This window comes from Molossus molossus, unplaced genomic scaffold (genome assembly GCF_014108415.1).
Source record: "Molossus molossus isolate mMolMol1 unplaced genomic scaffold, mMolMol1.p scaffold_m16_p_8, whole genome shotgun sequence".
Classification (NCBI taxonomy): Eukaryota; Metazoa; Chordata; class Mammalia; order Chiroptera; family Molossidae; genus Molossus; species Molossus molossus.
Genome location: NW_023425402.1, coordinates 77,272,914 through 77,296,731, shown reverse-complemented (window position 1 = coordinate 77,296,731; position 23,818 = coordinate 77,272,914). Strand labels below are relative to the sequence as shown.

At 34.4% G+C, this 23,818-nt stretch overlaps 1 protein-coding gene across 2 annotated transcripts in view; it reads right to left on the bottom strand.

The window, feature by feature from the left end:
• Window positions 1-3,799: 3,799 nt before the first annotated feature.
• HSF2 (heat shock transcription factor 2) overlaps window positions 3,800-23,818 on the bottom strand; it is a 33,692-nt gene continuing 13,673 nt past the window's right edge. The window contains exons 4-13 of one of the 2 annotated variants that reach the window (XM_036249011.1): window positions 23,400-23,524; window positions 21,327-21,402; window positions 17,408-17,469; window positions 16,373-16,460; window positions 14,666-14,814; window positions 13,956-14,195; window positions 13,195-13,300; window positions 8,036-8,089; window positions 5,243-5,327; window positions 3,800-4,796 (exon numbers count right to left, since the gene is read on the bottom strand). In XM_036249011.1, the coding sequence (XP_036104904.1) occupies window positions 4,504-4,796; window positions 5,243-5,327; window positions 8,036-8,089; window positions 13,195-13,300; window positions 13,956-14,195; window positions 14,666-14,814; window positions 16,373-16,460; window positions 17,408-17,469; window positions 21,327-21,402; window positions 23,400-23,524 (1,278 nt within the window). In that variant the 3' untranslated portion in view covers window positions 3,800-4,503. The remainder of the gene's footprint in view (window positions 4,797-5,242; window positions 5,328-8,035; window positions 8,090-13,194; window positions 13,301-13,955; window positions 14,196-14,665; window positions 14,815-16,372; window positions 16,461-17,407; window positions 17,470-21,326; window positions 21,403-23,399; window positions 23,525-23,818) is intronic. The other variant, XM_036249012.1, reaches the window with a different exon arrangement.

Below are 23,818 nucleotides of genomic sequence, written 5' to 3'. Positions count from 1 at the left end.
ATAAAATGTTCTGTTCCATTTGAATGAAGTTGTATTACCTTTTATTCAATAACTTTTGAAATGATCTGAGTTTCTCTAATATACACAAGACTGTCCACAAAACTCTTGGGTATTTATCCAGAGATCTAATTGTATACACACACAAAAAAAATACATAAATATTCATAGCAGCTTTATTTGTTAACAATAGCCCAAACTGAAAGAACCCAGATGTCCTTCAACGGGTGAAGGTTTACATACAGTGGTATGTCCATATCATGGAATACTACTCAACTATATAAATGTGTGAACTATTGGTACAACTTGAATGGATCTCCAGGGCAGTATGCTTGGTTAAAAAAGGCTAATCTCAAAAGGTAACATCCTTGTAATGATAAAATTATAGGAATGGAGAACAGATTAGTGGTTTCCCAGAGTCAGGGATGAAGGGACAGAGGACTCCTTGTCCGATGGGTTGAATGTTTAGTTTTACAAGAGTGACAGTAGCATTTCATCGATGTGTGAGTTCAGTTTCTTTCTATTTTTGCCAGCATTTGACATCATAAAAATTTACTGAAAGTATTCCAGATGTCCCTTTCCCCACACTATTGTTTGTGTCCATTGGTTCTGCATATATGAAAATATAAGTTCTTTGGTTTCTCTCTTCCTACCCCCCTGAGGTTTGTTAGTCTGTTCCCTGCTTCCATGTTTCTATTTTGTTCTTCAGTTTATTTTGTTCATTAGATTCCACATAAAAATGAGATCATGTGATACTTGTCTTTCTCTGACTGCATTATTTTGCTTAGCATAATACTCCAGGTCCTGATAGAAGTGTGATATGTCATTGAGGTTTTAATTTGCCCTTCCCAAATAGCTAATGTCTAATAACTTTTCACGTGCATATTTGCCACCCATGTGTCCTTTTCATTGAAATGTCTATTCATGTCTTTTGGCCATTTTTATAATTGGATTTTTTAAATTTCTGTTGAGTTTTGAGAGTTCTTTATATATTCTAGACACTTGTTCTTTATCAGATATATAGTTTGTAAATATTTTCTCCCAGTCTGTAGCTTTGTCTTTCCGTCCTCTTAATAGGGTCTTTTGCAGAGCAAAAGTGTTTAATTTTGATTAGATTCAATTTTTTAAAGACCTTACATGTTTCAATTATCTCTGTTATGCTGTCTATGTTTGACTTGTCAGTACTTGACCAGTGTTACACCTTTTAGTGACATGTCTGAAAGCATCCCCATTTACTAGGCAAAAGTTCCATTCCTTTGCCCTTGATTTTCAAATATATATATATATAGCACAAAGAGAGCTGTTCATTTTTTAGTTAGTGTATTAGAACCAACAGGATATATACAGAACTGGCTAATTGATTATAAAAGGACTGACGAGTCCAAAATCTGCAGCTGGCAGACAAAAACAAAAAAGATTGATGTGTGTAAGGCAGTGACACCATGGGCCACTTGGGTGGTTTTTAGACAGCATGGGAGGTTATCAGAACATCTGGGCTCATAGAAATGTTCCCTTTGACATTCTAAGTCAAGGTTAACAATGAAAAGTCAGGTTGATAGCTAGCATGTACCCTTTGACATATGTTGAAAACAGCACTTCACCTCTGTGTTCTTTCCCAAAACCTATATAACCCCAATCTAATGAAAGAAGCATTAGGTAATGCCAACTTGAGGAACACTACAAAATAGCAGGCAATATTCCTCAAAACTGGCAAGGTCTAGCTTATTTGTATTATAGTCTGAAACCAATTCCTTGAAATAATATAGATTTGCTTTATAGGCTAATATGCAACCAGTTCTCAAAAAATATTTCATGTATGGCCTGGCCGGTGTGGCTCAGAGGTTGAGAATCAACCCATACACCAAGAGGTTGCCGGTTCAATTCATGCCCAGGTTGTGGGCTGAATCCCTAGTTGGGGGCATGCAGGAGATGGCCAATAGATGTTCTCTCTCATCGATGTTTCTCTTCCCCTTCCTCTCTCTCTAAAATCAATTTAAAAAAAAATTCTTATAAAACTACATATATATCCCATGTATGCTTGAAACAAAGGTCTAGGTGTTAATTCTTCAACAGCATTCTACATATATGTACATCATGCATGCCATTTGGTCATTTTCCCAGTCTGCAGACCTTTTCTTCTCCTATTTCAGCTTCTAAACTTCTGAGTATATATATCATCTGTATGAAACACACAGAGTTAAGTCCTCACTTAACATCACTCATAGGTTCTTGGAAACGGACTTGAGGCAAAATGACATACAACAAAACCAGCTTGACCATAGGGTAAATTAAATAAACAATAGTTGAGTTCCTCCAGCATATTTCTATCACAAAACTTCTAAATAAAGACCCAAAACACTTCCAATATTATACATTGAAATGTTCTATACATAAATTTAAGCAAGATGAATGAAAACAAGAGCTGATCCCAGCAGCTCAGGGAGCAAAGTGGGAACCAAACCTAGACAGGACACCCTTCCATCGCAGGGTACACTCACCCTCACTCCCTCTACTGGGATAATTTAGACATGGTGATTCACCTCAAATGCACAACTCTGGGATGTGGGAGGAAGAGTCCTGGAGAAAATCCATGCAGATATGATGGAGAGAACATGCCATACATAGTATAATGTTTTGGTCTACCATGTATTTATAATTAGAGATTTTTTAATGCTTAGAATCTTAAGGGGTCAGCAAACAATTTCAAATTTAGATGTAGAGAAGTGTGACAATCTTTAATGTATGACTTTCATGAATGATGAAAACAGGATAAAACTCTTTGGAAAAGTGGAATGATGATGTTTATCAAATCACTATGGTATTTAGATTCTTTTAGTTACATTTAAAACACCTAATAATTGTATTTAAAACAGTAGCTATTAACATACTAAATTCATTTGAACTATCAGACTTAAGATGAAAAATCTTAAAATGTCAACTTAAAATTACTATGGGATATAGTTTTTCAAAATCATTTTTACAATACTTCTACAGCTCCAAAATGTCCCCAAGGAGAAGAAACTTGATTATATCCCAGTGAGGAAGGGAAGGGAAAAAATGTTTCTAAAGTTACCTCAACTCTTTTCAACTGAAAAACTCTACAAATGCTTATGCAGAAAACTGTTCTGAGATCTTTAATTAGTTCACCAAGATCCCAGTGTCTGACCCAAATATTTTAGAATCTGGTAAGAAAGGGTTTCCTATCCCTCTGTGTTAGGCTTTCCTTTGAATTTTTATATCCCAGTTAAGAGAAATTTCAAGATACCAAGAGACAGAATATGGCCAAGAGGGCAGCCATTGTGTACTCATCAAATAGCCCTATAAAATATTCAGACATTAACTGTATTGCTTCCAGCCACCGGCCTGAATCTTCAAGTGATAAAGAGGTGGCCTTGTCTCTATTAAGTCTCTCTAATCCTCTGAGCACCTGTTCTAAAGGAGGAAGTGATTTGACTTCCTCTAACCTTCTCAGGACAGAAGTTATAGGCCCTAAGTGGCATCCAGTGATAATGTTCTTTACTCATTTGCAACGAGAGTCATATTTCTCTCGGTTCTTTATTAGAAACAGAAAGCAAGCCACTAACATTTTTAAACAAAAAAACTACAAAACATATTAAGTTTAGAGACTCTGTATTCCTCCATTATTGCAATACACACTCTATCTTTTGAGATGAGGCACAAAAATCATATTCACAATGGGAATAGACACAGTTACAGTTTAAGTCTATTTCTTGTGAAAAGGAAAAAAAAAATGGTACATGTGGGTGTCACCTCCAAAGAAGACACAACAGACACTAGTATGCAACATTCATTATATTTATTTTACTAAATATTATGGTTCAAAAAAACAAACCAACAAAACTTTTACTTAAAACTAGTCCAACTAGGTGGATTGGGCTGACATCATCCCATCCCCTTCTATGTATACAGAACTGGAACCATATCAGACAGCAAGCACTCATGTATACATTGCCTTTCCTGTTGAACATGAATGAACTTCTCTGAACCAAGAGAGACAAGTGAAGTTTTACAAGATACAGGCACTTTTATGTTCCCAGTTTTAGAAATAAGCCAAGTGAAAAATACTTAGTAAAAGTAACTGGAACAGAGAAAGCTTTAGTAGTTCTACCATTAATTTTAGTAACTTACACTCAATTCAAACAAACAGCATCAAACAAGTAAAACAAAAGTTTAACTGGGGTTAATGGGCATATATATAAAAAATAATTCAAATTTACTACAATTGGAAAAAAATGCCCATCTGAATCCAACTTAAATATATGACAATAATGTGCATTAAATCTTGTTTACCTACATAGCTGAGTAACATCTGAAAGCTTTGCAAGTGTGGTTAGTGAGTAAAGCAAAAGGTGCTTTTGATTCCACAGTATCCAGTTAAACAAAACAAAGCAATTTACAAAAAACAAAAGGTACCAAATAATACTTTAAAATAAATAGTTCATCATTTTGATGAATATATACATGTAGAGTCCACTTCTTGGGAATTTAGCTATCTAATAGTGGCATATCACTATCCAGAGGTGCAGGAGCAAGTTCACATAAATAGAACAGTGTGGCTTCACTAGCTTCGGCTTCAGTCAACGGCTCCAGGCGAACAAGCTTACTTTGGGTTGGTTCTGGATCCAGGCTGCTATCCAGGAGCTCATCAACTTCTATAGGTTTATCTACAGAGGACATAACTTCTGATGAAGCCGTGCTTCCCTGTTCAACAGCAGAAGCAGGGTTCCCATCAAGGAATGCAAGAAGTGGAAAGGCAGTGTACTGGATAAGCTGTTTATCTATAACAAAGATTAGAAAAAAGTACTTTTATCACCAGCTTATACAGAGTTCAAGATGAAAGCGGAAATTACAAAAAGAGATGCGCTTGCTTACATGCAATCACTAACTCAAGAAAACAAGAAATAAGATATTTTGTCAGTAAATTAAAAAATGTTCAAGTCAGAAAAGTTAGTCTTTTATTCAACAATTAAGAACTGAAGGTTCTTTCAGTCCTCCTAAATTTAAATAGAAAAAAAAACCTGTAACACCCTCAACTTATATTTTAAGAACTATTATTACCTCACCAATTCAATTTTCTCCATGCTGGAACCTCGAAAAATTATGCATAGAACCATTCTGTGTTCAATTGTTAAGTATGGCAAGAATTTCATTGGCATGCATTAGTTTCTATATAGGTCTCCTAATTTTAAAATTATACAGAAACTAGTACAACGTTTATACCTACCTGTTTTGGGTTTAGATTTTCTTCCCTCTTCTGAAACTGGCTGAACTACATTGTTCTTGGTAGTTTCCAATCCTTTATTCTCAGACTAAAAGAGAAAAAAATAACAAAAAATACTTTTTCGTATTTTACATGTTCCTGAAAATAGCAAAAAGAAAAGAAAAACCTGGTACATGAATATTGTGAATACTGGTATATTATCTGGCATATACAGGAAGGGGGAGCATCAGAAAAGATGGACTAGAAAGAGAAAAAGATTTGAGTAGAGGTAACAAGATTGGTTAAGAAAAGTATTGCTGTCATCAAGTGAATGAAACAAAGATCCTGAACAGGATAATAAGTATAAAAAGGAGGGGGCATTTCAACAGCAGAATAAACAATTTGTCAAGGATGAAAGATGGGAATAAGTCAAAGATGGCTGGTTTCAAACCTCTAATTAAGAGAATATTCTTTAAGCAAACTAATTTTCAAGGTTTCACTAAAAATGTATTACACATTTCTCTTCATTCACAAACCGAGTAAATAAACACATTTCGAATAGTTGAAGATAACATGATGATAACCTAAAACTATTTATCCCTCTATCTGGAAGCCTCAAAGTTGAGGTGGTTCTTCATTTCCTTTATGTGGCTCTTTCAGTTCTTTTCTGTCATTTAAATTGCTTCTTTCAGTCAATATCTTTTCTTCTCTCCTTACATCTGATTGTAAGGGAATTAAATCTCTAATGCTGTTAAATTCTTCAGTGCTCTTTCAACGATGTTTAAAGTGAGGTGCAGAGGTTCACAATTTCTCCTCAACAGCTGTAAGTCCCAGGTAGCTGCATGTTCGTTAGGTATATATGTGGTGTTAACAAACATACTAATTCCTGTAATTCCCTGATATTCATTATAAAATAAAGCAGTACAGGATTCAGAGAGAATAACAATGCCAAGATATAATAAAAACTTATACCTTTCCAAAAATTTACATAAAAATATGTCTCAGCATTCACAATAAACATTAAAGCACTAATACCATTTCTATTTTTATACTTCCTTAAGTATAAAACTTATTAAATAATTCCTTAAACAGGTATTTTCCAAGGATACCACTAAAACATGAGAACCAGGATCACAAATGGGTTTCAGCTCCCATGCCAACTCTTATTCATTAATAGTGACCACTTAGATTCTGTATCGAGGAGTATAAGTGATCCTGATTTATTAGAAAAGAGTGTTGTAATCCATGTCACATAATACCTGTCATGAGCAAGGGAATAACAGTTGATGTGCCAATTATTTGAACATGTTAATCCAGATTCTACAACTATAATGAAAAAGCAACTCTCAGATTTAATTTTTCTCTAGTATTTTGGAGCAATATGCAATTTGCTGTTTAACTGCTATTTCTGGAAACAATATGCAAGCTATTGCTTTTTGGAATAAGGAGATCCAAGAATAAAGAATGACTCAGTGTGTAGAAAAAATAAACAGTATATCACATTCACTAAATAAATGCATGATATAGATTCATTCAACTGGAGGTCTAACACTCAATAATATTTACTGAAGCAGTCCTGAGATAATCTACAGAATCTTGTAACATAAATCTAGGCAAACAATGGTCCACATACCAAAATCAGCATGCTGCCTGCTTTTGTAAAGTTTTATTGGAGCACGGCCACACTCGTTCTTTTATGTACTGTCTACAGCTACTTTTATACTAAAATTACGGAGTTGAGTAGTTGTGACAGAGAACTCATGGCTTGCAAAAACAAAAATATTTACTAACTGGATTTTACATAAAAAGTATGTCAACCCCCTAACATCAATCATCCAAAATTTAATGTATAATCAACTTTCTGGTTCAAAGCTCACAAATTCTTTCAACTCTTACCTAGGCTATAACTTTGAATATGTAAGATATACAGTTAGACTATCCTCACACATAATAGTCAGAAAAATTGCACGCCCTCACTATAATCACTCATTTTTATTTGATGTGTGTTCATTTTTGGACTATAATATTTGATTCTACTAATCTAGAATTTGTACAAATTTCAGATGACTTGATTTACCTCTGTAATCCATAAAAAACAGAGACCACCAAACAATATGATATAAATACAAGATAAACGGAATATATGCCTATTCAAGACAATAAGCAGTACAAAGTAAAATAGTAATTTCTAAAAGTCTGTCCTAACAACTTCAAATTGTCCCTATTATTCATAAAAAAAAAAGTGTTTCGAAGAATTTCTTAACATGTGCTAATTCCAACTGGAGTTCCTATCTCTTTAAGATAATAACAAAAAACATTACTCATGAAGTCTAAAAAAGCCATACTTGTTTCAATTTGCCTTATCTAACAGTACAAATCCCTGAGCTTTTAGTATAATCTAATAAAGTGGAGAAACTTAAGAATATGGGTACTAGTAAATTCTCAATAAAAAATGCTGAGAAGTTTATAGAAGAAATAAGAATGTAAAATGAAGCACATAAAACATAAAGAAGTAACATTTTAATAATTTATTTCAGTGACATTCCCGAATATGTCAAGTTTAATCAATTGATCTCCCAGCACTTTTAGGGCTGATTTCATATTGGTAGTTAATTGCACGAGTACCAGTAAAACTGGGCAATGATTTACCCCATAACCAAAAGCTACTTTTTCATCTAGAATTTTACTGTCTTCATTACACATATTAGGTAATATAAAATGCTTTGTAACTGGGAGTGGTATTTGCTCTCTGCTTACTAGGACTTTTAAAAAAACTCTTACAGCTGTGGGTCCTGAGCAACATGAATTAAAACTTACTTTTGTATTATTGATGTAATCTGTGGGATTCATCTGCACAGAACTAGTGAAAAGCTGAAAGACCAAAGAAGAAAAATGATAAGTTTAAAAAATATTTTAAAAACTGACTGTGTTCAAAATTTTTATACACCCATGTTGGGTGAAGAGATGTAGTTCCTGCACTAGCAAGTTTCCATACAGTAAAATAAGTCTGAAAGAGGAAAGCAGGAAAGTAGAAAGAAAAACAAACAAAAGCAGAGTAAGCTAGCCCATGCATTAGATGTAAGAATTTCTCTATAAAACTATGAAGTAAATTCACTTGAGACAAATGGTAGTTTTCCACAGCTCCCCTCTCCTTCATTTTCTTTATTTTTCCCCCTCCCTAAATGCCTGGGGACTTGAGTGGCAATCAGGACTGAGTTCCTTGCCCTGACACTAAGTCTTCACTGACTATTTACTAATTATGTGATGAATTTATAGAATCTGCTCTATGATAGTGGCTCTCATATTACAAATGGCATACCTCCTTGTTGGGTTCTTTTCACCTCACCTAGCAAGGGAAGCTGTAAATGCTAAGACCACTGCTTACTGCACTCCTCAGTCCAGCCAGTTTACAGACATAACTTTTGTGTAAGTCCTAAGTTTCAAAGTCATTCATTCCATAGGGATTTATTAACCATATAAGAAATAATTGACATCATAAAGAATATAAAACAAAGACACCATTCCTGCTCTTCAGGAGCTTACAATCTAAAAGACAAGATAAGAACAACATCAAATAGCAACCTATGATCAGATACAATCCAGTATAATAAAAATGGATGGCGGAGCTCAAAAGTAAAAGGAGTTAAGAGAAAGAAAAAAGAAAAACACACAGACACAAACATACACATACATACACAGAATAAACAAAAGGTCTGGATGAAGCTATGCAACATGTATCAGTCAGTCCCTGGGGACTGGTTAATGACTTGAAAAGGAAGGATGGAGGGAAAAATACATTATTACAGCACTAGCAACAACAGAAAAGAAAGAATAAGATGACCAGTCCAAACAACACAGAAGCTCTGAGTTGAACAGTAAGTTATATATACATAAGATTCAAAAACTAAAGCAAGGCCAAAAGAGAATGAGCACGCCAAATGGTTCACAGGATAGAATGAAATGCAGAAGCCAGAGGCAGATTCCTCCTCAATTCTGTCTAGACATTAATTCCTCTCAAAGTTCGACATTCATGGTAAACCTAAATATCCCCAGCTTTTTTTTTTTAATCCTCACCTGAGGATATTTTTCTATTTATCTTCAGAGTGGGAGGGAGGGAGAGAGAGAGAAATGCCAACGTGAGAGGGACACATTGACTGGTTGCCAAGGTACGTGCCCTTGACCGAAATCAAACCCGCGACCCATGGTCATGGGCTATGGGCCAATGCGCTACCCGTTGAGTCAAACCACCCAGGACCCCAGCTCTTTCTTTTATTTCATTAACTTTCCCCTTTCATATCACCTACTGATCTAAGGGGAAGAGGCTAGTTTCTTAAGAGTAGACAGCAATACATGACTGCCAATCTCTGCTGGTTCAGCTTATAGTGCCTTAGAGGCCTGACCAGATATTATCCCTCCTGAGAGTGGCATCTAAAGAGGGTCAACAGTGTAAGGTCCCCACTCATTCTTTTCTCCACTTCCACTACACATTGACTCAGGATTACCTTCAGGTATTTCCAGCAGATGGATGCTATGAACTAGAAAAAAGTAGATCACAGATGAGGAGCTGACATAGATGGCTGAATTCTATGGCCAGGCCCCTCCTGCTCACTCCACATGGGGTCACTCAGTACTGAACTATGTAGCGAGAACCCATGAACTCTTCAGCTTACTTATTCATGTCCTTATTATCTTTGCCATCTCAGAGAACAGGCCAACCTATGGGTGGATTTTTTATTTATGACAATACAACATAATTCAAAGATGAGATAATGAAGGTCTTGGATAAGAGAGGCAACAGTGAAAACAGAAAGAGATGGCTTGTGAATGCTATTTTGGAAAATACACAGAACTTGGTGAACGATGAGATAAAGATCAGAAAGCCAAGAAGATGCCTCTGTGATTACTATTCTGGGTGAGTCAACTGAAGTTTGATACCACTACAGAAAATAAAAAAGCTGAAAGGGTATCCAGTTTAGAGACTAAAGAAAAGTTTGGTGCTAAATACAATCTAAGGCAAGATCTGATGATTCTCAAAGGCATGGAATTAGAATCCCAGCAAAGTTTACTTTAAAAAATATTAAGAGCTGGATATATACATTTGAGAGTAATTCTACAAGCACAAATCCCTTCAGAGAGGAAGGACAGAAAAAGAAGAGGTAGAGAAAATAAAAGAGGATAAAAGACTGAGTACTTTGGAGAATAACCAAGGAGAAGTAGAAGACAGCAGGAAAAAAGAAGTTTTTAGAGGAAATGGAGAATGTTTAGGGAGGCAGGAAGAGAAGAAAGGTCCCAGAGCTTCTAAAATCAACACAAGTTTGGCTCTGGAAAATCAATAGTATTAACAATAATACTGTTAATCACTTGTAATTCTTACAACAGCCCTTCTGGGCATTAGTTACATTTTACAGATGGGGAAACTGGGAAAGAGAGGTTAACTTTCCCAAGGTTATTAATAACATAGCTCATATAGTAAGTAACATGAGCCAAAAATGAAACTCAAATCTGATTCAAAACAAAACAACAACAAAAATCACAGCCTACTTACTATGGATAAACCAAGGCACCCCAGGCTTAGAGTAAATAAGACAATACAGGGTTTCAAAAGAAATACAGAGAAAAAATAAGTAACAAATATAGCCACTCATTTCTAAATGAGTGAAAGGATTAGAAAAGCAGAATGGTGATTAGCAGAGTAACATGTCAAAATGTTTTTTAAGATGAGGAAGATCCAGGACAGAGATAGAAAAACAGAGGTACAGGGCAGGTGTACAAATTGGCTTTAAAGAGGAAGTAAGCACTTCCTCTAAGATGAGATTCCACATCTTATGAGGACCAGGGCAGGTGAATTATCTTCTGTGAATGGGAAACCGTTGGCTGGACAAGGTCTTGAGGACAAACGAGTGTGATAAATGTTCCAAAGTTGAATGAAAATAAACTAGCTGAAGACTGCAAGAATTCATAGAGGGTCTGAATTATGAGCTTCTATTTCTTTCTTAGTGATGTAAGGGACAGATATTCTAAAAGGTCCCTGGATTCAGAGTGGGGACTAAGACTGATAAAATCAAGAAGGGCAGTCAAGTTACTGTTAACAAGTTGAAGTAGGTCATTAACATGGGTGTTGAATTCATTTAAAATGGTAACACAGGCCCTGGCTGGTGTGGCTTAGCTGGTTGGGCATTGTCCAGTGCACTGAAGGGGTTGTCAGTTCAATTTCAAGTTGGGGCACATGCCCAGGTTGCAGGCTTGATCCCTGGTAGAGGGCGTGCAGAAGGTAACTGCTCAATGTTTCACTCTCACATTGATGTTTCTCTCTCTCAAAAAAAATCAATAAAGCCCTGGCCGATTTGGTTCAGCGGTTAGAGCATCAGCCTGAGGTCCAGAGAGACCTGGGTTCGGTTCCCACTAAGGGCATGTACCTCAGTTGCAGTTTGTCCCCGGCCGCAGTTGAGGTTTTGGGAGGCAGCCACTCAATGTGTCCCTTTTGCATCCATGTTTCTCTCTCTCTCTCTCTCTTCCTCTCTCACTCTATCTGAACAAAAATGGAAAATTGTCCTTGGGTGACATGTGGCTCAGTGGACTGAGTATTATACCATGGACTGAGAGGTCCTGGTTCGATTCCTGGTCAGGGTACATGCCTGGGTTGTGGGCTCGAACCCCAGTGGGGGGCATGCAGGAGATCGCAATCGATGTTTCTCTCTCACATTGATGTTTCTTTCTTTCCTTTCCTCTCTCTCTCAAAAATTTTTTTAAAAAATGTTAAAAAAAAAAAAAGGTAACATAGCCTTGGCCAATTTGGCTCAGTGGTTAGAGTGTCGGCCAACAGACCAAAGGGTTATGGGTTTGATTCCTGGCCCCAGTTGGGGTCATGCAGGAGGCAACCAATCAATGTGTCTCTCTCACATTGATGTTTCTCTCTCTCTACCTCCCTCTCCCTCTATCTAAAAATCCATGAAAAAAAATATATATCCTCAGGTGAGAATTAACAATAACAACACAAAAATGGTAACACAGGTCAGCATGAAAAATAAGTCTTCAAAGAAGATGAAATCCATCCTGTGAGGGCTGCTTATTTGGAAAAGAGGATAAAGTCTTGTGACACGACACAAAGACTGATGAGAAGCAGAGGGTTAGGGTGATAAATAAAAATTGAAGAGTAAGAAAGGACTAATTCCCCTTAGCCTCACTGGGAAACTCTTAAAAGGACAACACTGTATACATTCTTGATGTGAGAGAAGTTGCATTTTAAGAAAAATAAATGCCAAAAAAGGAGAAACAACACTTTCAAAAGACAGAAACATGTTCATAAACAGAAATGAAAATGGGGAGAGAATCAGATTCATCTGGATGGGACTAGGCCAGGAAGGAAGCTTTAGGTAAGGAAAAGAGGAGTGACAGGAACACAAAAGAAGAGAGTAAGAAAGGTGGTTAGTGTCAGAAATGGTAGATAAGGATTTACAGACCAGATAACAATGAAGTCAAGTCAAGAGGTGATGGTGGGGACTGGAGCAGAAAAATCTTACCAGAGAGGACATAAAAATTTTAAAAATATAGCAAGTATAATACATTTGAATGGAAAACATTATTCAGAAGTTAATGTGTCTTTCATGCTGTTTCCTGGCTACATATCTCTGCTACTAACTTCCACAAATTTCTATTCAGTGACAATGTATTCTAGAGTAAAACATAATAATACAACAAGTCCAGACAAGACCTGGACTTAATAGTACTGTTCAATTGAGCTGATATGTTGTTACAGGGAGATTAACTGAACTGCTACTCACAGATGGGTAGTGATTACCCTCCTTCACCGTCCTGAACCCATCTGCTCAATCTTTCTTATAAACAAAACCATTCATTAAAAAAAAAAAAAATGCAAAAACAAGTGTAGAATACAAGAAAATGATGTACTGATTTATAAATAATATTACATAGACACACAAACTGCCAATACAACAAAGATTATTCAAAGTACCTACATCAACCAGGAGATCTGGGTCTATGCTAAACTGTCTTCCTGACAGCATGGCTTGGAAGTCCTCTAAACTGCAGTCAATACTGTCAAGATAATCCAACAGCTCAACCCTAAGGGAAAAATAATTGGAAAAAAAAATCAATTAGGTTTTCTTGTTTTTATGTTTAAATTACATTGCAATCTAGCGAGGCAAAACATTTCCAGCAACTACTGAATCCTTACCAATTCTTAATCTTAAGAGATCCTATTCAATATTTGGGATTCCTGAAAATTCAGTTAACTGAAAACTCATAGCCTATACACAAAACGTGAGTGTTTACAGAAAAAAGGTTCTGTAACAACATAGTTTGACTTATCTTTCCTCTATATCATAAATTATTAAATGTCTAACCTCTTATTACTGGTCATTGCTACTAATTTCTGGTTTTCTTATGCTAAAAAACAAGTCCCTTAATAGAGATATGTTATTTCATTGTCCTGATATAAACACAAATATAATCACACATACTTTATAGACATTCAAAACAAGTATTTCATCGAAAGAAAAAAATCTGAGGAAGTGCCAAAAAAAACCCCAAGACTGCTCTTGGAATGATTAACTCCTTCTCAAAACAGCATTTGTGGACTTCAGCCCTGACCAAAACAGAGAAAAGGTAGACTACATGGGTTCCTACTGTGAAACAAAGATCAATCAAAGAGAAATAGAATATGTAAAGTAAACAAAGCAAGCAAATAAATTTAGACAACATCTAGATTAGCACTCACTTGCCCAAAAGATTGATGTTATCATTTAAAATGGAATCCATCATGGTCACAGGATCATCTGTGGTTAGACTGGATGAGCCATTTAGCTGGACAGCACTAGACATGAGAGGGCTGGTGCCATCACTGCCTGAACTTAGGGATTCTCTGGCTGGTTCATTCTGATCTCCACTCTGAATGACAGGTGCATACTCATCTTCATTGTCATCTTCAACAATGACAATATCAGGGTACTGGCTACAGCTAGATCAGCAATACGAGAAAGAACCAATTACACACCAATTCAATAAATTAATTCTATCTATTCATTCTTCTTGGAAATTCTCTCCCCAAACCACATATCAAAAGGCTTAAATTTCTTGGGAGCATGTGTGTGTGTGTGTGTGTGTGTGTGTGTGTGTGTGTGTATATATATATATATATATATATATATATCACAAATATTAACAGTACATACGATAAAAGACCACAAAGAATCAATTAAAGGCATTTAACTACAAAGTTTTAAAAAATCAGAATTCTCATTAGTTTTTTGTTGGGAGTCTTTTTGCTGGAGGTGGGACAGGGAGTATCTGGTTGAATAATTTGGCTTAATTTTTCAGTTTAACAACCCAAACATGAGTTAGATATTAGTTCCTCAAAGAATAAAGTGGGTTTAAATTTAGCTCTTAAGTAACCAATATTTTCAAAATCTTATTTCACAATCTTCTTACTTGGAGGGATCAGATATAACATCCTCATTAGTTTCTGGAATAACTGGGATATTTTCTTCATCTGCATTATCATCCGTAACGTCATAAATAATGATGTCATCTGAAATCCGTTCCCTTGGTTTTAAACCTTCAGTCCTACTGTGTGGAACCTAAAAAATCAGGGAGAAAATGTATTTAAAAAAATAAAATTACAGTAACTATTTTTAAAATGCTGATTGGGAATCTACTATTTACTAAATGTTGAGAATACAAAAGTAAGCAAAACAGGTTATGTTCTCTGCCCTTCTTGGACTTATACACTAATTAGTAGTAGTACAGATATATGAGGTATATTCTCTGCATCAAACTTAACTTATACATTTTTCAACTATAAGGGACCTTGCAGATAACATGCCTCAGAATGCTTATAAGAAAAGACTTTCAAAAATAAAAAAGAAAAGAGCTTCAAATTTTAAAGTATTTTTCTATACCCAAAGGATAAAAAGTCAGGATTTCACCAGAAATTTCAAGCATAACCAGATGGGCACTGTGCAGATGGGGACTATTTCATCTCAAACTACTCTGTTTGATACATATTTTATTTTTACTCATTAAATGGTTTCAAAAATAGGGAAAACAAACAAACAAACAAACAAAAAACAACTATTGCACTATTAAATGTTAGCCTGGCATTTCAGTAATGATTTTTTAAAATTTAGCTATATTCAGACCATAGGTACACATTAACAAAAAAATCATTCAAATATTTAAAACAAAGTGAAGTCATTAGATAATGCAAAAATCTATCACTTTTAACACTAGTAAAATACAAGGTAGAAGATATATTTAAAAACATATAAATCCAACTAAATTGAAAATCTTCATTCTTTTACATGAATCTTCAATCCTAACAATGAAAAATATTAAGTATGCTTGATTTGAAACAGTGGTGCTAAGATGTTAGATTAACTCTAATTTTCCTGAGAACAAAAATCTTGAAACTCAAATAATAAATATCTAACAGTATTCAAAATTCTAACATTTGAAAGTAACAATGATTATTAGATTCTAAAAAAGTCTGGACTTTGGACTGGACTAATTTGTATTGGATATTAAGTTGGACAAATTATCCCAGAGAGCCTGTGACATAAAGGTAAACAAAAATATTTTTTGAAACTGCTATAGTAAAAACAGTCTAGTCTATGTATATTTATAACAAAAGTCAGAAACAATTTAAAATAACCAATGGATGAAATGCATGATTACATTGTCATAATATTCAAATAGCATACAGTAATTGAGATAAACTAATTCTCAGTTTAATAAATCTCAAAAGCAATACCAAGTGAAAAAAACCCACAAGGCAAAATAATATGTACAAAATGTTATTTATATGAAGTTTATATATTTGTAAAATAATAACAAATATTGTTCATGGATTCACATATGTAAGACTATGGAAACAATAAATACTAATTCAAAACAGTGATTATCTCTAGGTGACGTGAGACTGGAAAGGGGGAGAAAAACAAACTTGGAAACAGACAACAAAAACAACTATATTTATAATGGTTTATTTCTTAAAATAAGGCAAATAATGAAAAATGTTATTAATAAAGCTGGAGGATGAGCACTTAATTACTCATTAAACTTCTTTGAATGCATGAAATAATACTGTAATAAATATAGTTGGAGACAATAAATATAAAATAGAATTTAAAAAATTACTTTATGATGGTGATTATCAGCTGGTTCTTTGACTATGTGCTGAAACAGATTCTTCTTTTGAGCACCATTAGTGTTCAGAAGTAGAGGCCTGAAAATCAGAAGATATCCATGAAGTTCAGTGAAGTAAATATATAAGGAATTTAAGCTGCTTTTAATAACTTACCCACATACAAACACATTCATTTTAATCAATAAAACATTTTAGTAAGAATACAAAAGAAACTCTTAAAAATGATTATATGTTAGAAATGGAAACTGGGGGATGAGTGTGCCTAAAACTTTTATTTCTCCATTCATCTGCACTATTGTTGTTATAATAAATGTAATAAATTACTCTCTCCAGATATACTTCATTGCTGACTGAACTATATAATTCTTTAAGAACTATGCTTCCATGGTAAAAAATAAATAGGTAATATCATAAAACCTAGTTAGTGGAAACAGTTAATTAAGGCCATAGCATAAGCTGTGAGCCTAACAAAACTTTGCTAAAAATCTTAGTCTTACAAGATAATCTTTTTCTCCTTCCAAATATTCCTTTGTCTACTATTCTTCTTATGTATTAGTTGTATAATTCTTATGTATAATTAGACAATTTTAGTTACCGACAATTACAGGTATTACAACCCACGGTTGACATACAGGCTTTTAAGCACCCTTATGAGTAGATTAAACATAAGATCAGGTAAAACATATTTGATTTTTTTAAAGATAGAGGCTTTTTAAAAAAACTTCCCTCAGGTTTTCTAATAATACATTAAATTAAATTTCTAATGTGAATAAAATATGGGTTCTTTATTAACTGTATGTGTCTGTAAAGTGACCATTTAGGCTATCCTTATCTCTCAAAAACATCAGCAGAATGACAGCACAAGGAAATAACACACTCTTGAAATGTGAGTGTAATGTAAGAAAGGAGGATTGTTTATCCTGGACATCAAGCATACACTCAGCAACTGTAGGCCATTCACGGTTAAATACTAAAATTTTTGATTGTCCATGCACAGGTCAAAATGTTTTATTATAAAAACTTACCTTTTACGTTTTAAACTCACAAGCTGATTATTCTGAACCAATGTAACAATAAACTGGACAATCTAAAAGGAAAATATAAATAAAATTTTCTCCATCATAAACTTCTAGATGTTTAAGTCCACATTACAAGTCTTACAAAATGAATTCAAATACTGTATGTCCTCTATTCTAAATCACATAATTTCTCATATATTAATAAATTTGGATACATCTTAAAATTGATCATCTAAAGAAACATTCCAGCTTCCAAGCAGAAGAATAACCTGTGATCAAGTTGCTATTACCTAGAATAAATAGATGCCTAACACACCCATCCATACATCCATCCATTTACCTATCCAATATGCAGTTGTTATTTGTTTTGGTGATAAGTATCAAGAATGCCTGAATACAGATCCCAACATTTAAAATTCTTTCAATATCTTGATGCAAAAAAACAAATTGGCGTTAGCCCTGGCCGGTTTGGCTCAGTGATTAGAGCGTTGGCCCGCGGACCAAGAGTCCTGGGTTTGGCTCCCACTAAGGACACTTACCTCGGTTGCAGTTTGTCCCTGGCCCCGGTTGGGGTTGTGTGGGTGGCAAACACTCGATGTGTCTCTCACATCAATGTTTCTGTCTCTCTCCCTCCCTTCCTCCCTCCCACTCTATCTGAAGATAAATGGAAAAAAAAAAATGTCCTTAGGTGAGGATAAAAAAAAAATACTGGTGTTTAATAGGCAACATTTTTCTTAAATCAAGAAATACAATTAGAGGTAAAAAAAAAAAAAAAAAAAAAAAAAAAAAGCCAACTCTTTCAGAATAACAATTATAAAATTTTCAGGTTAGAAAGTTTACTGGCTGATTCTAGAAAAATTATTGTTGAGACATTAAATATCTGTCAACGCTTCCTGCTGACAATCGAGCATCTGGTTTAACCTTCAAAGTCTGATTAAATTTAGAGAAAAACTGTTAAACAGAGTAAGACATGCCATATTCCTTCATATTTTATGACAGTATTTCTTAAAGTGTGGTCCATGGAGCAGCAGCATTGGCCTAGAAACCTGTTAGACATGCAAATTCTTAGCCTCACTCCAGAACTGCTGAAATATGAAATTCTGAGGATGGAGCCCAGCAATGTGTGTTTAGCAAGACCTCCAGATGGTATTAATGTGAATATGAGAACCATATATGGTATGGTATGCCTTGAAATTGTACTACAACTTTCTAAAGGAGCTAAAAAAGTGAGTAGCACATGGTGAACTATGGAGGCTATGAATAAAGAAAAAAGAGACTGGAGGTGGGGGGGGGGGGAATGTAGACTCTGTGCAGAAAAGTTCCTTGTAAGCTTTGTGAAATATAATTACATGATTAAAATGAAGAATTGTCAATTAAACATGCATATTGTATAGCTTTGAATATTTTGTGTTCTCACCAAAAGAGGCTACAAAGTAGTCTGCCTTACAATCAATATAAACTTTTCCATGGAAAAGGACACAACATTTTAGTTTTTATAATTTATTGAGGTGACAATAGTTAATAAAATTAAAAAACGTTTCATAATACACATTAAAAAACAATTCTATAATACACCATCTGTATACTGTATTGTGTGTTCACCACCACAAGTCAAGTTTCCTTTTATCACCATTTTTCCTCTTACTACTCCCAACCCCCTTTCCCTCTAGTAATCTCCATACTATTGTCTAAGTATGAGGGTTTTTTCCCCTTAATCCCTTCAAAATATAAACATTTTAACTGAAGAGTCAGACAACATTAGAGTATATGAAAGAGCCATTAAACTGCTTATTCAAAAGTAAATGGTGAAAGCTGATTAAAAGACAACATTTACCATTAAAGGTATATTTGAAATCATTCAACTTCAATTATTCTTGTTAATATATAAAAGCTGTTATGGGAAAATTCTAAAAACTTCAGTAATTAAATTTATAGCAACATGAATCACTGGCTAAATTTCTTTTGAAATTGTTTTATATCTCAGTTCTCTTTTTACACTTCTGCATCACACTGTAGAGTTTATAACCTGAAGATGAGCCATCTAACTTCTGCACCTGACAAGTCCTCTAACAGGTACCTCACATACATTATTTCCAATCAATCCAAGGCCAAAGAGTAAATGGCAGAGTTAAAAACCAATTCCAGAAATAGAGAGAAAATTATTAGCTATCATCAGATGCAAACTTAAACCTGAGCAGACAGAATGTTAGCTTTCATGAAAAACTAAAATGTTATATAAGTATTTTATAAAATATTCTTGCCATCAAGAGAAAAAACCACCCAACAAATTATGGAGTAGTGTAAGTTAATAAATATTTAACCAAATATTTTTCTCTGAAAAATGAGGAACAAATTTTAAAAATAAAGGTTAAGGTACATTATCATTTTAAATCAGGTATTCTTAACACGACTGCATATTGACATTAGCTAAGGAAGTTTTGACAATATATGTACTTAGAACTGAATTCTACCTTCAACCTTCACTTGTATAATAATTAAAAAAAAAAACAAAACAAAACAAAACCCCTATTTTGACTATAGACCAAAGGTTGGAACTACCATTCATCTCTCTTCTAAGCCGGTTCCACTAGATTTCAATCCTGTCAGTCATAACCCTATTTTTAGCTAAAGTCCTCTGAGCATGAATAAACTGAACTCTTCCACTTCTCCCCACACCTCCCAAAAAAACAGTTGTTTAAACTGAGTCCAGTTTAACTCAGGAGCAAAAAACAACTACCTTAATTACTTTTGTTTTACCTCTCATTAACATATGAAAGCTTATATAAACAGATTAAATCACAAAGATACAATACAACTGAGATTTTCGGTTCCCCCTGAGAATCTGTGCTGAGTAATTTTCAGTTCAGGTACTAAAATTTATGTTTTTACAACACTGTAATATGTTTTTCTGCACAGACTAATAATGACATACACTGATAATTCATTTTTTTAAACTAATGATCTGATCCACTGATCTGAAAATATTAGTCATTTATCTTCTGAACCTGTATCTGTGCCTTTTAGAGTAAAATTTTAAAAAAAGTAAAAATAACAAAACAAACAAATGAACAAAAAATCCCACACAGTAAGTAAGGCTTTATTGTTGTTTTTTTATCCTCACCTGAGGACATTTTTGCATTTATCTTCAGAAAGAGCAGGAGGGGGAGAGGGGTGAAGAGAGAGAGAGAAACACTAATGTGAGAGAGACCCACTGACTGGCTGCCACCCAAACGGGTACAACCCCAAACGGGGCCGGGGACAAACTGCAACCAGGGTACATGCCCTTAGCGGAAACCGAACCCGGGACTCTCTGGTCCGCGGGCTGACTAACCACTGAGCCAAACCAGCCAGAGCAATTGTTATTGTTGTTGGTTTAAAAAATTTTTTTTTCTTTACTGATTTTAGAGAGAGAGGAAGGGAGAGGGAGAGACAGAAACATCAATGAGAAAGAACATCAACTGGCTACCCCCTGCATGACCCCCAGTGGGTATGTTGTCCACAACCTGGGCATGTGGTCTGACAAGAATCAAACCAGCGACTTCTTGGTGCAAGAGTTGACGCTCAACCACTGAGCCACACTGGCCAGGCAAGGCTTTGTTTTTTTTATAGTAAAAATTATGTAAGAAATTGGTACTGCATTATGTTTCTGAGAATAACAAATTTTAAACTTGTTCTATCAGGCAAAAGGTCCTTTATTAAAAGGTAATGACATTAACTGGGAATATGGAATGACCCTAGTTTTTATTAAAAAGAATAATTAACATTTGGCCGAATTTGTTTGATTTTATAGTTTTACTTCTATCTGTGCACCCAATATATAAGAAATTAAAATCAATCACTCACTATTCAATAGAGAATTCTTTGGGTCATAAATGGTACTCATTAAACAAATGCAATTATGGTCATGGGGGGAAAAAAAGCTTACCTTTCGAATAACTTGCTGCTGTTGTGCATGTTTTGCTCGCAATTCTGATACCTCCTTCCAAAGGGACTCATTCTCACTATATTATCATTTATTTAAAAACAACAAAGAAACAAAAAAATTCAGTCAGAAAGCCAGGCCTCGTTATCTTTAATTAAGCATACCAGAGAATACCATAGATATAGAGAAACATGGGAATACAAAATTTTTTAAAATTAAAAATAAAGATAAAATTTAATTAGTTTTTATTATATATTTTTATGAGACTAAAATACTCTTTGGTTCAATTGTAGAGATGGCAACTATCTTGACACAAATCCAGAATCATTCCTTCCTAACTGTAGTAGCTTCTACTCAAGGCACTATATACACAAAAACTTAAGACTCATGCCTACATCCTATAGTAGGCAATTTATTCCTCTGACAATCTGGCCCATTACTTCTTATTTAAGCTAACCTTTCAACTATGGTTACCAAGTGAATTCAGTACTCTTGCTTAGAAAACAATTCTTAAGGGGAAGTGACATTTACCTAGCACTTGCTATGCTCCAGGCACCATGCTAAGCATTTTGTATGTGCTGGTTATTTACACTTCTCTCATCCATCAGGAAGGGAATTATTATCTCTATTTTATAGATGAGAATACAGAGACTCATGCACGATCACACATATAATTTGCTAAGTGTTAAAGTCAAACTAAAGTCTTTCAGACTCTAAAATTGTCTATCTTAAGATTTGTCTCAAACACAATATGAAAACACTAAAAAAATATTTGTTTTTTAAAAGCATATTCAAATATATAATAAATCAATAACTGGACCAGTAGTAAAAGTTTCTTTTCCTTCATTCAACATTTATTTAAATTGCATTGTTATTTGTTAGCAGCAATGATAATGCTGAAAAAGACATAAAAGATAATTTACCTATTAGTTAATTTTCATTATTTTGTTAATTTCCACAAAACCCACCTCCCTCTATCCAAACTATTACAAAAAGAATTGGATTTACAGATAGAGAGTACTGAAAATGAGACTTTAATACTTACCAAAAAAATACCGTACTTTTACTGACTCAGAAATTTAAAGATACTGTCATCTGCCTACCAGTAGAACAGTTACCTCTAAGACTTAAAGATTGAATTTGAGATCCCATTCCTTAAGGACTAAACCTGAGATTCAAGGAACAGGGTCCAAAGGGCAACTCAGTAGACACAAGATACATATAATAAACCACCATAAGTGATTAAATAAAATAGGCAAAATGAGGAAACTTATAATTAAGGCTTAGTCTAAAAGGGAATAAAACGCCAATGTTACTATTTTAACAAAGATACTTAAAAATAGTTAAACTAATGTCCCATACTTAAAATGAGAGAGAGAATACACAAAATAACCACTCTTGAGACTTGGACATATATTAGGATAAGCAAACTCCCAGCTACTTACTAAAAAAACAAGTACACAGCTACATAAACTGTCAACTGTGGCAACTTAGAATAATGGTGCCAAGAACTGTAGTAAAACAAATCAAAGCATCTTTCTATAGATAAAAGGTTTGAATAATACTTTCTCCAGTGTATCTAAAATAAGCATCAAGTAGGGCAAGTTTCTTGTGTCTTTTTCCCCCCGATATTTTTATGTTCTACTTTTCCCTAAGAGATAGATCACATAGAAAAGTCTTTAAAAACCATCATAAAAGGAAGAATGGGTAACACATGTAGTACTTTGTGTGCCCTATTACGTGTATGGCCATATAAAGGTTAACCTATGTAGAATCGTATTTCCTATTAACAGTTAATTTAAAGATCGACTTTTTCATCAGTAAGGCATGTGCATCATACTGTTTTGAACACCCAAGTTTTTATATTCCTTCGACTACCAACATGAAAATACAATATTGGGGTAAAGCTATGGCTACAAATGAAAATTAAAGGGAATCGATACTTACAGAAAAATGGTCTTTGATCCTGGTGTCAACAACATGATCTAAAAGTACTTAATGCACCAACCTCCAACTCCAACACACACACACACACCAACCCACATATTAGAATCATATTTGGAAATAATACTTTACCTTTTTAACTCAGAAAGCCTGGACTCAATAGTCTCTTGTTTTATTTGAACCTTCTGAGCACTACTTATAATTTTTGTTAAATCTTCCTGGCGAATTTTGTTTTCTTCTGGTTTTGAAGATGAAACCTTTCAAAAAACAAATTTAGGACATCAAACAAATACTAAATGCCATGATTGTAATTCAAAGCTTCCCTATTAAAGAGGTTTTGTAGCCTGTTCAGGAAGTGAGATCTAGTTCCAAAAAGCCTGGGACAGGATTCTAGGGAAAGAATACACTTCATAGCTCAAAGATAAGGAATAATCAGTCTTTTTTTTTTAATGTGGTAAGTTTCCACAAGCAGGAACACCTTAAGGGCTTTTTTTCCCCCCATTTCCTTCTATCAAACTCCTTGTAATTTTCCCCAAGCCCTTTTATTATCA